At 43.0% G+C, this 14,583-nt stretch overlaps 1 protein-coding gene across 2 annotated transcripts in view; it reads left to right on the top strand.

Annotated features, from left to right (window-relative positions):
* The window catches only part of ADAMTS12 (ADAM metallopeptidase with thrombospondin type 1 motif 12), a 788,736-nt gene that overhangs the window by 515,790 nt on the left and 258,363 nt on the right, over positions 1 to 14,583 (top strand). For both annotated transcript variants that reach the window (XM_082272461.1, XM_082272462.1), the window contains exon 9: positions 743 to 887. In XM_082272461.1, the coding sequence (XP_082128587.1) occupies positions 743 to 887 (145 nt within the window). The remainder of the gene's footprint in view (positions 1 to 742; positions 888 to 14,583) is intronic.

The raw sequence follows: 14,583 nt of genomic DNA, 5'->3' as shown, positions 1-14,583 counted from the left end.
GTACCTATAGGTAAGCCTTATCATAGGCTTACCTGTAGGTACAATTTGCAGAGGAGGGTTTACTTCCTCTTTAAACGTGTGCCATAAACATAAAAAAAACATAGTGAAAGGATTAAGGCAAGTAGGTCACCCTATTTATGTACCAAACTTCCATCAGCCAGACCTCCTTATCACTATATCTCAACAGGCCTTTTATGCCTTTCATGGCTTGGTAGTCTCTGCACTAAATGTAGGTGTTACCACAGTCATATATTTGGCATTTTTTGTCAATTTGAATATAACCAACTTTTGATTTAATGGCAGATCAAGGCAACCCACTAGTGGAAAACTATGGGTGGCTACCTTAAAGTTTTCGGTCATTTTTTCTTTAAAAAGCAGACTGAAAGTGGTTAAAACAGCCACACAACTGCCTGTTGTATGGCCAGGATTATAGTGTTGGGGGACCCTTTATAAAAGGAACACGATAGGAAGGCTGGGGGTTTTCATAAAGGGCAGGCATAATAAGAATTAATAGGTTTGTAGCTACATCAATGACCTTGTGGTCACTATATGTTTTCCCGGAAAACCGATATAATTATGATATGTTATAAAAAAAACAATTTGTCTACTGCTTGTCTTACATAATTTTTGCAATTGATGCAACCATTTCCATTTATACAACAAAATATGGTTTTTGCCTCGAACATTAAAATATCTACCCTTGCTCCCATGTTTTTTTTTACTTTTTATTTCTGGTTTGCAGTCGAGGTTGGGGATCATGTCTGGATGACTTGCCAGCGAAGAAAGATTTCAAACATCCGCTGATTGCTCCAGGAGTCTTGTATGATGTCAACCACCAGTGCCAGCTGCAGTATGGACCCAATGCCACCTTCTGTGAATTAGTTGAAGTAAGCTTGTGTTTTGGATTCCTATTTCCAATAGCAGTGATGTCATTCAATTATTCATGTATGACAGGAAGGAAATGGCTTGTTACTCAAAATAACAATATGTTTTGGTAATGTGCCCTGTTGTTTCCTGTGAAAGGAGAAGTTTTATAATAGGTTCACTTTTTTTTTTTTTTAAATCAGAAACAAAGTTTTTTAAATAAAACAAGAACTTACAGGCTTCACAAAACAAACTAATTTGCAAATAAGAATAGACAACCAATTAGCATGAGTAAGACACTCCCAGAAGAACAAACTCCCATCAAAGTACAGTCAGCCATGCATACAAATTCTCAATGCAATCCTTATACTCCCTCCGCCCCTGTCCCCCACCCACCAGCAATTGAGACAGGGCATTACTGTAGCAGACGGTCCAGAGTCAAATCTGTGGGAGCCAAACCCGGTTGTGCCAGCCACCCACCCCAAATTTTGTCATATCTGAGCGGTACACCTCTATGTTGGTAAATCATGCGTTCACATCGTAAAGTAGCACCCATGGCATCTCCAACGAGGGAGGGGACGGAGATGTCCAGTGCTGCAAAATAAGCTTCGAGGTTTTGAACAGGGCCCTAGATACCGCCAATCTGACATTAACGTCTGGCGAATATTCTTCCACCATACCAAGAAGGCAGGGCTTCGGATCCACCGGTACAGACAGGAGATATGCAGCATTAACAGTCCGAACCACCGCTGTCAGTAACTGTGGAGCTTGGGGCAACGCCACAGGAGGTGAACAAGATCCCCACAGTCCCTATTACATTGGGTACATAAGGAATCCGCCCTCAGGCCCATTCTATGCAGTCAGAGGGGGGGTGCGATGCACCCTGAGGAGTATGTATAGTTGTGAGAGCCGCTGCGCAACGCTTAAAGAGCAATGTCGCACCGACTCTAGCGCCTCGTCCCACTGGTCGTCAGTAAGGTCCCCTACATCCACCTCCCATTGCATTTTAGCCAGGCTAGGAAATTTGTCCAAATAGTCACGTAACAGCATTGTATATCACGCAGAGATAAACCCCTTAGTGAAATCATAGTATTTCATCAAGGAGAAAACCGGAGTCGGGGACAGTTCCGGGCACAGCAAAGAGGACTGGGCGCAAACTGCATGCCTCAGCTGCAGGTAAGAAAATACCATGCCCGGGGGTAGGCTATACCTGGCCCGCAGTTGCTCAAAATCCAGTAAGCGGCCACGTTCGAACACCTGGCGAAGATGGGTAACCCCCCTCGGCTTTCATTGAGCCGCACACTGCAAATTAGCCAATTCCGGATATGTTAAGTTACTCCAGAGCGGACTGTATTCTGTAAAACCAGTAGTCTTTTGAAGTTGTTTTACCTTGGCCCAGAATTTATGTATCAATCTATAAGTGGGAAACAGTTTGTTGGACTTCAGAAACAACTGCGATTCCAGGGCACCAGGGATGTCGTCCGCAGCTACCTCATGAAGCGTGACCCCCAGGGTAGAGTCCTTTTTCCCCCGGTCCCGTGCCCTAAGGGCCCCAGTAATGCTGCATCTGAGCCGCCACATAGTAAATCCAGGGATTAGGAAAGGCAAGCTCCCCCTATCCTTGGGCCTGTACAGTTGCTCCAGCTTAATCCTAGCCATGCCCAACCTCCACAGCAATGAGCGGAAGATAGAGTTCACAAGCCGAAATTATTTCAGTGGAATAATAACCACCGGTGTGTTGTGGAGGAGGTACAGCAGTTGGGGCATTAGGATCATTTTCACCAGATTCGCCCGCCCAGCCACTGAGAGCCATAGTTTAGACCATATAGCGACCTTGTCCCTAAACCGTGTCAGAAGTGGGAATATGTTCAGGCGACAGTAGTCAGTAATGGTGGCCGAGATCACTATACCCAGGTATTTGAATTGCTGCACCACTGGCACGGGGCAAAAGGTGGCCAACTGGGGATCCAGCCCCTGGCCCAGTGGCAACAAGGCCGACTTTGTCCAGTTGATGGTAAGACCAGAAAAGCCACCGAAAGCAGTAATGATCTGCATCACTGCCCGTAGTGAGGATCCCGTGTCTCCCAGGAGCAGTAGCCTATCATCAGCATACAATAGTATATTTTCATGCTGCGGAAGTACACGTCCCATGAGGCATTGTAAAACTCTGCTATTCACAGACATGACTAGGCATGATGGGAATTGTAGTTCCAGAACAACTGGAGGGCCATAGTTTGGAGACCCCTGCTCTAGGGGTAAGATTTCTCCTCTCTCTGTGGGCTGCTGGGATGTGTAGTTTCCCCCCTAGAGATTACAGTGGGGCAGCCTGTGTTGGGGACTAAATGTCCCAGAATTCCTTGTGTTTCTTTCAGGACTTCTGACATTCCTGATCTCAGTACTAGTTCTGGGTTATAGACTTAGATTGTTCCCTTTCTTTCAAACTCTAGTTAATTTAGTGCTTTAATATGTATTAAAAATATGGTGTATTAGAAACCTGTTTGTGTGTTAAACCTAAGAATCAGGATACGTTTTGAGATATCATTAGTTGTCACTATGATTCATGAAGGGGCAAAGGCATAGAACATGAAGGAATTGTACCAAGAATGGGGCTTCCCTTTGGGGAGTTGAGATGTTAAAAGAAGGTTTACTGAAAAGAAATATATGGGGACACTATGATTGATGAGACAATCAAAAATGTTTTAAAGTGTGGAAAATAGACTGTAATCCAAAAAGTGTAGAAAACAAGAATATAACCAGAAGACGATGTACAAATATATTACATGTTTATAAAAATTATTTTACTTTTTTACTAGTTTAAAGTGTTAGGATACTGAGTGCTGGTATACAGCAACAGCAGGGGTGACCATTTGTATATAGCTGTACGCTGGGCCGCTGATAGGGGGATCACCGGTCCTCTTGTAGGGGGCCCGACAGGGAGGGGGATTAGTGACAGATGACAATTGTGTCTGTTCTCCTGCAGCAGATGAAATCTGCTCTCTCTCCCCCTCACCCTGCTGCTAGCTTGTATCTGCTGAGAAAGAGACAGTTGTCCCTCACTAATCCCTCCCTGTGTGGGGCCCCCCTCCCAGCGCTGGCTCTAATGTTAGCTCTGCTCCTGAGTTTGTTATCTCTGTAACTTTGTTTCTCTCCCTGCAGTTCTTCCTATACTCCTTGTCCCAGTCTGTAGATTTTTTTCATCTCTCTCCCCCATTGCCCTGTCTTCCTGACATAGTCACAGCTGATCAGCTGCATTCATATGGGGTGAAGAATATACTGCTACACTGGTTCCATAGCTGCCTGTTATCTTGTCCCAGTGCACTTTAATGTGCTTTATGTAGCTGGGCTTCCCACTCCTCTCCCCCAGACTGCTTCCTGCAACTTTGCTTCTTCTCCCCTACACTGTCAGTTCCCCCTGCATCCATGTATCCATTGAGAGAGCTGTGCTGTGACCATGACACCCCCGTGCGGTGCGCATGCGTGTGAGTTACATCATCACAGTTTGGCCAAATGACTGGAGCCCAAGAAACCAGAGAGAAGACCAGATGGAGATGGAACCCCTCTTAGTAGTGACAGCACACTGCTGGGGAGATCTGTTTTTTAGGTTGGAAAAATATAATTAGGGGCTCATTCCCACAGGTACTATGGCTGTGTGAAGGAGGGGATTGGGCTGGAGCCACCTTTCATTCTATGGGGATGTGGCGCCTGTATGAACACAGCCACAGGTCCTAATTGGAGAGGTGTGCAGGTGAGCGGTCCCCAAATGCACACTGTCAGGGTTCAGGCTATACACCTGCATCCCCACGCCTGTCAAATTAGGACCTACCGCTGTGTTCGTACAGCTCCAGGTGGCTCAAGCCACATAAATGGTTCTTTCACACGGGCTTTCCGCCCGACGGACTCCGTTTTTCTCAGCGGGGATCGATCTGCCGGACTCAGTTTTTCTCAGCGGGGATCGATCTGCCGATCCCCGCTGAGCAGGCGGATCACAGGTCTGTCTCAACTTACTTTGCAGAGACAGACCTGTCAGATCCGAGCTTTACTCTATGGGAGATCGGATGATCATCTGGTCCTATCCGATCCTCCAGACTGATGGAAAGTAGGGTTTCCATCCGTCTGGATTTCACAGACAGGATCGGATCGGAGAGCAGCGGGTGTCAGCGTAGATGGAGCATGGAGCATCCGATCAGGTCTGCTTGAAAAACTGACAGGCTGACCTGACCAGAAAGCCTGTGTGAAAGGACCCAAATGAACTACTGATTCACACTGTACAGATCACAGCACCCATGTGCATGAGCCCAAATACATCCCCCGCTCACAGAGATTTATTTATCAACTCAGTTTCATCTTTTAGATTTCATCCCTGTTCACACTGGAGCGACCTGTGAGGCGACCTGGTCGTCTCACAGGTCGCCGTAGGTCGCCTTCCATAGGGAAGCTGCGGACCCGTTTTAATAGGAGAGACACAAGTCGCTCCGACTTAGAAAAAGGGTCCGGAGCTTCTTTGGGGCGACCCGGAGCGACCGTCATAGACTTCAATGTTATGAAGTCCGTGCCGGCCGCTCCGAGGTCGCGGCGCGCTGCTCGCACCGCGACCTCGGAGGTCGCCCCCCCAAGTCGGATCGCCCCAGTGTGAACGGGGCCTTAGCAGGAATTCTTGTGTCTGTTAATAATGTTGCATTTGTGTCTGCTAATAATGATTTTATTGTATTTTTATAGAAAAATAGCTTTAAAATTTTCTTGGGGGGCCCTTTCAGGTAGTCTATCAGCAGCCCCAGTTTTTATCAGCAGCCCTGGCTGTAGGTATGGAACTGTACCAGACTATGTATGAAAAACCACTTACATACCAATGTATGTTTTTCAGTGGTGGATTAATGGTCCTTTTTTACCCAGTGCCGTTTATGAACACTGACCCCTGTTACTGAAACTTTGGCTAGATGGTCTAGCCTGTTAAAGGAAGTGAAAAGATAACAGATCTCTAAGAAGGATCCTTTAAATCAATGTTACAGGGGGAAAAATGAAAACTGCTGTGTTAACGCTATTGGCAAACTCAGGTTGATTTTTTAAAACAGGAGAGTGCAAAATCTGGCACAGCTGTGCATGGTAGCCAATCCGCTTCTAAATTCAACTTGTTCAATAACCCTTTGACAAAAATAACTGAAAGCTGATTGGTTTCTCTGTAGAACTGCACCAGATTTTGCACTCTCTAGATTAAGTAAATCAACCTCACTGTGTCATTTATGTCATTTTATTTTTTATCTTTTTGTGCCTATAGTTTCACTTTAAAACTGTGTTTTTTATACCTGTTATAGTCATATCTCCTGGGAAGCAAACAATATTTAATTTAATTTGGTTAGCATGGCAGTAAAATACATTGTTTGTATATTTTAATGAACTGCTCAGATTGAATACAGATGAATAAGTAATAAGAAATGACTTATCACCATCACCTCTGCAGGGTACACCTGAGAGATAATACAAATAGGGGTTGATTGACTAAAATTGGAGAGTGTAAAATGTGGTGCAGCTGTGCAGTTTATCTTATTTTCTGTGAGTAAATTTTGAAAATAATAAATTTTTCTCTTTCACTGATGTGCGCTGGTGAGGCGGCACTGATGGACACTGATAGGCTGCACTGGTGGCACTGATGAAGTGGCACTGATGGGCACTGATGAAGTGGCTCTGATGGGCACTGATAAGGTGGCACTGATGGGCACTGATATGCGTCACTGATGAGCACAGATAGGCGGTACTAATGGGCACTGGAAGGCGGCACTGAGGGGCACTGATAGGTGGCACTGATAGGCACTGACAGGCGGCACTGATGGGCACTGACAGGCAGAACTGATGAGCACTGACGGATGGCACTGATGGGTGGCACTGATTGTGGGCACTGTGGGCACTGATGGGCACTGTAGGCACTGATTGTGGGCACTGATGGCCATTGGTTGGGGTGACTTATGGGCACTGTTTTTTTAATTTACAGTAATCAGGGCTCTGATGATTGGTGCCCTGATTACCTGTCCTAGGCTCTCCTTTAAAGGAGAGCCGCTGACCGGCTCTCCTCGCCACACACTCTGACAGTGTGAGGCTAGGAGAGCAGATAAACGGCATTTCCTCATTTACATGTGACCGGCTGTGATTAGACCCAGACGATCACATGAGTAAAGAGCCATGTCATTGGCTCTTTACCAAGATCGGGGTCGCGCCGTGTTGCTAGAAGCCATGATCGCCGCACTGCGCGCCCCCATGGGTTCGCGAGAGCCGCACCGCTCAGCCATCATTTGACGGTGGGCGGGCGGCAAGTGGTTAAATAACAATCTACAAACGTTTAAAAAAATAGATAAAATTGACCAAAAATGATTATGGTTTTCTTTGATGAAAAACAGTTGTATCTGTAGCAAGCATAGCGTTAAAAGCTTATTTAAGTATGTATTATAATGGAAATATTTGCTCCTGCAAACATGAGTTTAGCTTGTTATCTTATTTTATGAAATATAATTAAGGCTACCATGAGATAAAGCCTTCTAAAAAGGTTTATTTATTCCTTAGGCTGCACTAATATGCATTTTAAAGTACTAGTACCAGATTGTTTAATCAGATTAGTGGTTTTCTATAGTATTACAGCAGCAATTACATACAGGGAACACGATGTTGCTTAATCGCAGTAATGGAAAAGTACACATCTCTAGATATCACCAGGTAATAAGTAACTTATGTAATATTACTGCTAAAGTGCGTCTATGTCGTGGAAAAGAGTTCCTGACCTAAATCGGACAGTGTGGTCTTTTTAGAACCCAATGTAATTGCAAGATACTGTTTTGTCTTTATTTTCTTACTTTTTTACTATATAATATTTCTTTAATGCAATTTGTCACAATTAGGGCCCTTTCACAGTGGTGCAGTAGGTGCAGTAGGGTACCATTCTTTTTTTTAAGGGAACTCCGTGGCACCTGTGTTGCAGTTCACCACAATGCACGGCAACACGCTACTATGTGTTTTGGTGTACTGCATGGTAACACATATTGCAGGTCATTGTGCATTTTGGTGCATTGCCAGCCCATTCAAATGCATGCGCTACCTTAACTCAAACCATGGAATAACACATAAAAAGGTGTGTGAGTGTAAACAGACATTGGGATTGATTTACTAAAATTAGAGTATACAAAATCTAGCGTGGCTCTGCATAGAAACCAGTTTTCAAGTTTTTTTTTTTCAAAGCATAACTGAACAAGCTGAAGTCAGAGGCTGATTGATTACCATGCACAGCTGCACCAGATTTTGCACTCTCAAGTTTAGTAAATCAACCCCATTATATTCTATATAAAATGTATGACAAGCAACAGTGAGCAATGGCTGCAGGGGACAGGAGTGAGAACAGACAAATATTTGGCTGGAGGAGCCTATGAGTGATGTCACAGATTCTGTAATTCTCCCCCGCAGTCGCGTTCAGTAACACAGGGGATCATGTGATCGGACCAGAATGGCCTGAAAACAGGTATATATGCACATTTTTTTTTTTCAGAGGTTAGGCAGCATAGGTGGAAAGAGGGGGGATGGACATGGTTAACCACTTCTGGACCGGAAGATTTTCCACCTAATGACCAGGCCATATTTTGCGATTCGATGTACCCAAATAAAATTGATGTCCTTTTTTTCCCATAAATAGAGCTTTCTTTTGGTGGTATTTGATTACCTCTGCTATTTTTATTTTTTGCGCTATAAACAAAAAAAGAACGACAATTCTGTAAAAAAAAAAAACAATATTTTTCACATTCTGCTATATAACATTCCCCCCCAAAAAAAATGAAAAAATCAAATTTCTTCAACATTTTAGGCCAATTTGTTTTCTGCTACATATTTTTGGTAAAAAAAAAAAAAAAATTGCAATAAGCGTATTTTGATTGGTTTGCGCAAAAGTTATCAAGTCTACTAACTACGGGAAAGATTTATGTCATTTTTATTGTTTTTTTTTTTTCCAATAAAAAACTTTTATTGAGAATTAGTGCAATTATGAACACAAATAATGTAACATCAAAGAAATGAACAAGTTGTTGAGGATCATAGACTGTGAACAAACATCCGAAAAAAAATCACATTTGGTGACTAGTGCATGAACAGAGCAAATTAGGTATCAACATGGGTATGAATTACAAAAACCATTACGCCCAAGTAGTCTATGATCGGTTCTAACTGTAAACAAACATGAGGAGAGATCCTAGAAGAGGACCCACTCCAAAATTTGGCCAGAGGGGCCAGTAATAAGAAGTATAGAAAGAGTAGAAAAAGGGAAAGAGATGGGGGAGGAGGGGTGGGTGAAGGGAAGGGTGATATACATACTCATATTATGTATCGCCCAATTATCAGAAAGCAAACAATGCATTCACCCGCTGAGTGTAATCATTATATCTATATAGACCAGCATGTGGAGCTAATGTGATATTAGTGTTAGAAAGTTGTCGGAGAGCGTGAACATCAACCAGGGTCTCCACATTTTGTGGAAAGGGATATCATTTTCCTTTTTGATAGCCACAATCCACTCCATTTCATAAATTGACTTTACCTTATCAACCCATTCTTTAGTAGAGGGAATATTTTGAGTATTTCAATGAAGAGGTATGATGGCTTTGGCTGCAATAAGCAGGTGTCTCTCGAGAGAGAGCGTTTGTATTTTTTATAAGAGAAATTATTAACATGCAGCAAACAACAACTAGCATTCAGGTCTAAGGAGGTATCTGTGATGAGCTTTATTAGATTTATGATCTTAACCCAGTAAGCTTGTATTAAATCACAAGACCACCATAAGTGAAAAAAAGTACCTTTATGAGCTAAGCACCGCCAACAAGTTTCCGAGTACCGCAAGGACCATATCCTTAATTTCACCGGTGTAATATACCATTGTGTGTGTATTTTGAATGCCGTTTCCTGAATCTTAGTACTCAAAGAGCATCTATGGGTAAAGACACATGCCTTCTCCCATTTTTGTCAGAGATAGTGCAATTTAGGTACCGCTCCCACATCTTTTTATATTTGTCCGGTGGTTGCGTAGTGGTATGAGTGATTAGGTGATCTGCAATTTTTAGCGGGACTGCAATATTGCAGCAGACAGATTGGACCGCTAACTGACATTTTTGACACTTTTGGGGGGACCAGTGACATTACTACAGTAATCAGTGCTAAAAATATGCACTGTTACTGCAATAATGACACTGGCAGGGAAGGGGTTAACCCTGTGGGTGATCAAGGGGTTAAATATGAGCCTAGGGGAGTGATTCTAACTGTATGGGGGCGTGGCTTGTGAAATGATCACAGAGACCTGTGATCCTATATAGAAGCATCACATGAGCTCTGGGATCATTCCAGGGAGAAGAACAGCTGACCGTTCTTCTCTCTCAGCGGGGAGCGGTTGCGGTGTCAGGTGGCAATCGGAAACCGCCTACCCCGTGCAGGAAAAATCTATTTTAAAGGCTATGCAGGTAATTGGCCATAAAAGGGGTATGGGGGTCTAGGTACTGCTCTGGGGTACATATATCAATAAAACATTTTTTTTAAAAAACAATAGTTTTTTCAGCAGCAGTGAATTTAATTTTGATTAAAGTACAGCAATAAAAAGGAAAGATATTTTAAATCAAAAGTGGGGGGGTACCCTAATGTGCCTATAAAGTGGCCCATCTGTAGCATGTATAAAACATGCTGCAGCAAAAATGACATTTCTAAAGAAAATAAAATGAGTCAAATCACATTTAAAAGGACTCAGGTTACAATTGTGGACACCCGGCTATTCAGTCCATACCATCCCAAAATTAAAAAAAAAAAAAAAAAAAAAATGGTGTGGGGTTACCCCCAAAATCCATATCAGACCCTTATCCGGGCATGCAGCCCAGCAGGTCACTATACCTGAACCATACCAGGCCACATGCCCTCAACATTGCAAGGGTGAACATCCTGCAAATTCAGATGTTCGGCGTACAGCCAAACAGGCAAATGTTTGGCCTAAACTCATGCTCGGGCCTTTTCCCAGTAAAATCCCACCCCCAGCATACAGATTTGTCTTTACCTTGTGAAATCACACCAACTGCATACAGATTGGTCTTTCCTACGTGACATCCCATCCTCAGCTCACACATTGGTCTAAACCCAGTAGCATCCCCTGCCAGCGTGCACACTGGCCTTTTTACACTTCCAACACACACATATTGATCTTTCCCCATTTCCATTTCCATTTACAGCACAACCAATAGCCAGAGGCTTTTCATTGTGCAGAACCCACAAACCCACATTGTGCAGAACCCACCTCACAAATTGCATATTGAATAGTGTCCAGGTCTTCCTCACTGAGCCCAACACAATGTCTAAAGGTTCAGCAGTAGATATGTGCAGTTCATTTCATTACGAATCAAAGTAAAGATATAAAGCCCGTAGCGTGTGAAACACACTCAAAAGACTTCACCCGGTGCATAAAAAAGTGCACACACACAAACGTGAGGAACACAAAAAGTGCACAGGGTGTGCAAACAAATGGTCTTCCCTCCGAAGAGGTAGGACCCGAACCTCGATCCCCCGGGGCGCAAGACTCCTGACAGGGATTTAAGGTACTCATGGTCTGTCTGGCCGAAACCAGACTGACCCCGTTCTTCAGGGGGACTGCCGAAACAGCCCCCACCGAGTACTAAGTGGGGCTCCCCCGAAGGGAGACCCCATGAGAGAGGGCAGACCAAGCCAAAAGGCCATATCCACCCCCTCCCAAGACTCAAGGTAGGGCCCGAGGACCCACACCCTACAAGTCGTGCAAGTGAAAAAAAGGTGATAGAAAGTGACAAACTACAAAGAAAAAGCACACACAAACAAAAAGGTGGGGGAAGGGAAGTGGAGAGGGGAATTAGTGCCCTTGTGAAAATACAAGGGCAGGCCTTCCGGCCGGAATAAAAATTCCTCTGGTCGAAGCCAAAAGGCCTTGCCCAAGAGGCAGGTGCTTAAAAAAGTGTGCGTAGGTGCAGTGACCATGGTGCCGAAAAACTCAAGGCGAGCTGCCCCTCACCAGTGAGAATTAAGGCACCCCTGGGCTGCCACCCCAGGGGCACATACACTACGGGCTTTCTCTACCCCGGCCCAAAGGCCAGACCGAGTGTAGCCCTATCCTACCAGGAGGCATCAGAACTTTGGACAGCTTAGGGAGAACCTGCCTTCAACTGGGGACAAGCCTTTTGCAAGGCCAGATTCAACCCAGGAGGAAAGGCTCCCCCACCGTCACCGCCGTTCCTTACCAATCACATCCAGGAGCAGTACTAACTGGCCGCAGATCCAGTTTTCTCGCTCCCTTCAAACTGGTAGGGGCGGACCCATTCAAATCAGGAAGGCATTGGAACCCTCCGGCTTTCTCTGGTTTGGCCTACTCCGGTCCTCCAGTTACGCCCAGAGCGCCCCGGTATACTTCGGCCACCACCGATACTAACCTTCAGGTTCCATTCCAACACTGATAAGAACAGATACTACACTTGATCTTAGCCAAAAGGCCGAGAAGCGATTTTCATTACGAATCAAAGTACTGACAAAACTTGTGGGATTTGGAGATTTGGGTGTATGGGAATCTCCGACTCACAACAGTAACAAATTTCAACTAATCTGAAATAACTTATAACGAAAAACAACTAATTAATTCGTATTCATTCGCTTCATTCAGATGACATGATGCAATAGTTTGGGCCTTTTGTTAATGCTTAAAGCATTCGAAATAACATAACCACATAACAAATGATGCAAATTGATTTGGATCCATTTGTTTCTATTCTAGTGAGCTTAGAGTGAATATTCTAATAAGATTCTTTTTGTATTGGGGTTGAACTTGAGAGACCTTTCGTTTAATTTGTGTGTGCGCGATCCAACAAACAAAGTCAGTTGGGAATGGGGAAATGAATTCAACTTAATAACATAACAAATGAATATGTATTAATTTGGATTTATTTGTTTTATGCGGATGAGAGCGGCACAGTAGTCTTTGACTCTTGGATAATCAGACAATTATTTTGCATTAACATTTTTCATTAATATAAAAATGCACTACATAGGAAACATATTGCAAAAAATACAGTAAGGTATAAAAGTGAAAGAATCATTCCTAATTGTTGTGTTTGGGTTTGATGGAGATGAATTAATCAAAATCTCAGAATCATAACATAACTTCTAGATTGTAAGCTCTAACGAGTAGGGCTCTCTGATTCCTCCTGTATTGAATTGTATTGTAACTGGATTGTTGTTGTAAAGCGCTGTGCAAACTGTTGGCGTTATATAAATCCTGTATATTAATAATAATAATAATAATAACAAATTAATCCAAAATTAACTTTGTTCCATACGTTACTTTTGGATGCACGCGACTCCAGTCGATATTTTCCAATCAACTCATTCCATTTCTCTTTGTGGGTTTGACTAGCTAGGAGGGATGACTCAGAGTGCATAAGTAATTTCCTGAAATAACAAATTAACAAGTTAAAACATATATAGCAAATCTTCTGAAATGATGAAAGAATAACAAAACTTTCAAAAATATGATTAGAAACATAAATATATACTCTCCCGAAATCACAAAAACATTCCAAAAAGGAATCATTGTAACATAACGAATGACAAAACAAAATGATTTACTTAACAAATTAAACTGAAACCAAATTTTCCATTGTGCACATTCAGCAGTATCTCCCCTCCGCAAATTGAATTCTTATTGTTTTTCAGTAGAGGGCTTTTTATTTCTTTTGCTTTGCCTGCACCAACTATCCTAGGGCAAAAGACTTATTTATTTAATTTGTGGAATTTGCGATGGATTGAGACACAGAGTTTGAGACAAATGTTATATATTAGGCCCAATATTAGGCTGTATATGTGCTGTAAATGAGCAGGTCTGGATGAGCAGTTGGCTATATGGACATAAATGAAAGATTTGCCTGAATCACCCAATAAATTGAGGAAAAAGGAGAAAAGCCCCTTATTTTTAGGATTCATAATGGAATGAGACATGTTATACTTTCTTTTCCAATAAGGTATTTCTATGCTTTGCACTGGTTCAGTGGAGGCTCTTTGTTTTCCTTTGTTCCCTCCTGCCATAATCTGTCAGGTTACATTTATTTATTGATCCACACGCCCTACTCCATAGAGGCCATTGATTCCATGCATTGCACTGATGATGACTGACAAACCTAAGGCAGCTGTATGAAGCTTGGTATTAATGGCCCTATAATAATAAGCTGTATTATTTGTATTGCAATTATAGGCGTGTGCACAGGGTGTACCAGGTTTACCTGGGCACACCCTAATCACCCAGTGTGGTGCAGATTCCCCTTAGACCCCAGATATTACACTAAAGCCCCCTAACATGGCTCCTAAAAAAAATAGTAAAATTAAACTGTAAAAAATAATAAAAAATGTCAATAACTACCGACACCGTCCACTGATCTACTCACACTGTCCACTGCTCTACTGATACCGTCAGTATATATACACATGCACACACATGCACATGTGTTTGAGCTTCGGGGGCCACCCCCTATTGCAATAGGCTGCACCCACCTATGATTGTAATACAGAAGTTCTGCATGTACAGTTGGCCAAAGAGGCATAGAGAACAATTCACCTATTTTGGGCCTTTTGATAGAATGAAGCATGTAAATACCTTCTGTATAAGTGCGTATATACATTGGTGTCGTCTTTTTGTGTTGTGACATGTTTTAA

This window comes from Pelophylax lessonae (assembly GCF_965119305.1).
Source record: "Pelophylax lessonae genome assembly, chromosome: 1".
Lineage (NCBI taxonomy): Eukaryota > Metazoa > Chordata > Amphibia > Anura > Ranidae > Pelophylax > Pelophylax lessonae.
The sequence above is the reverse complement of the archived record's forward strand: the minus strand, read 5'-3'. Positions and strand labels throughout refer to the sequence as shown.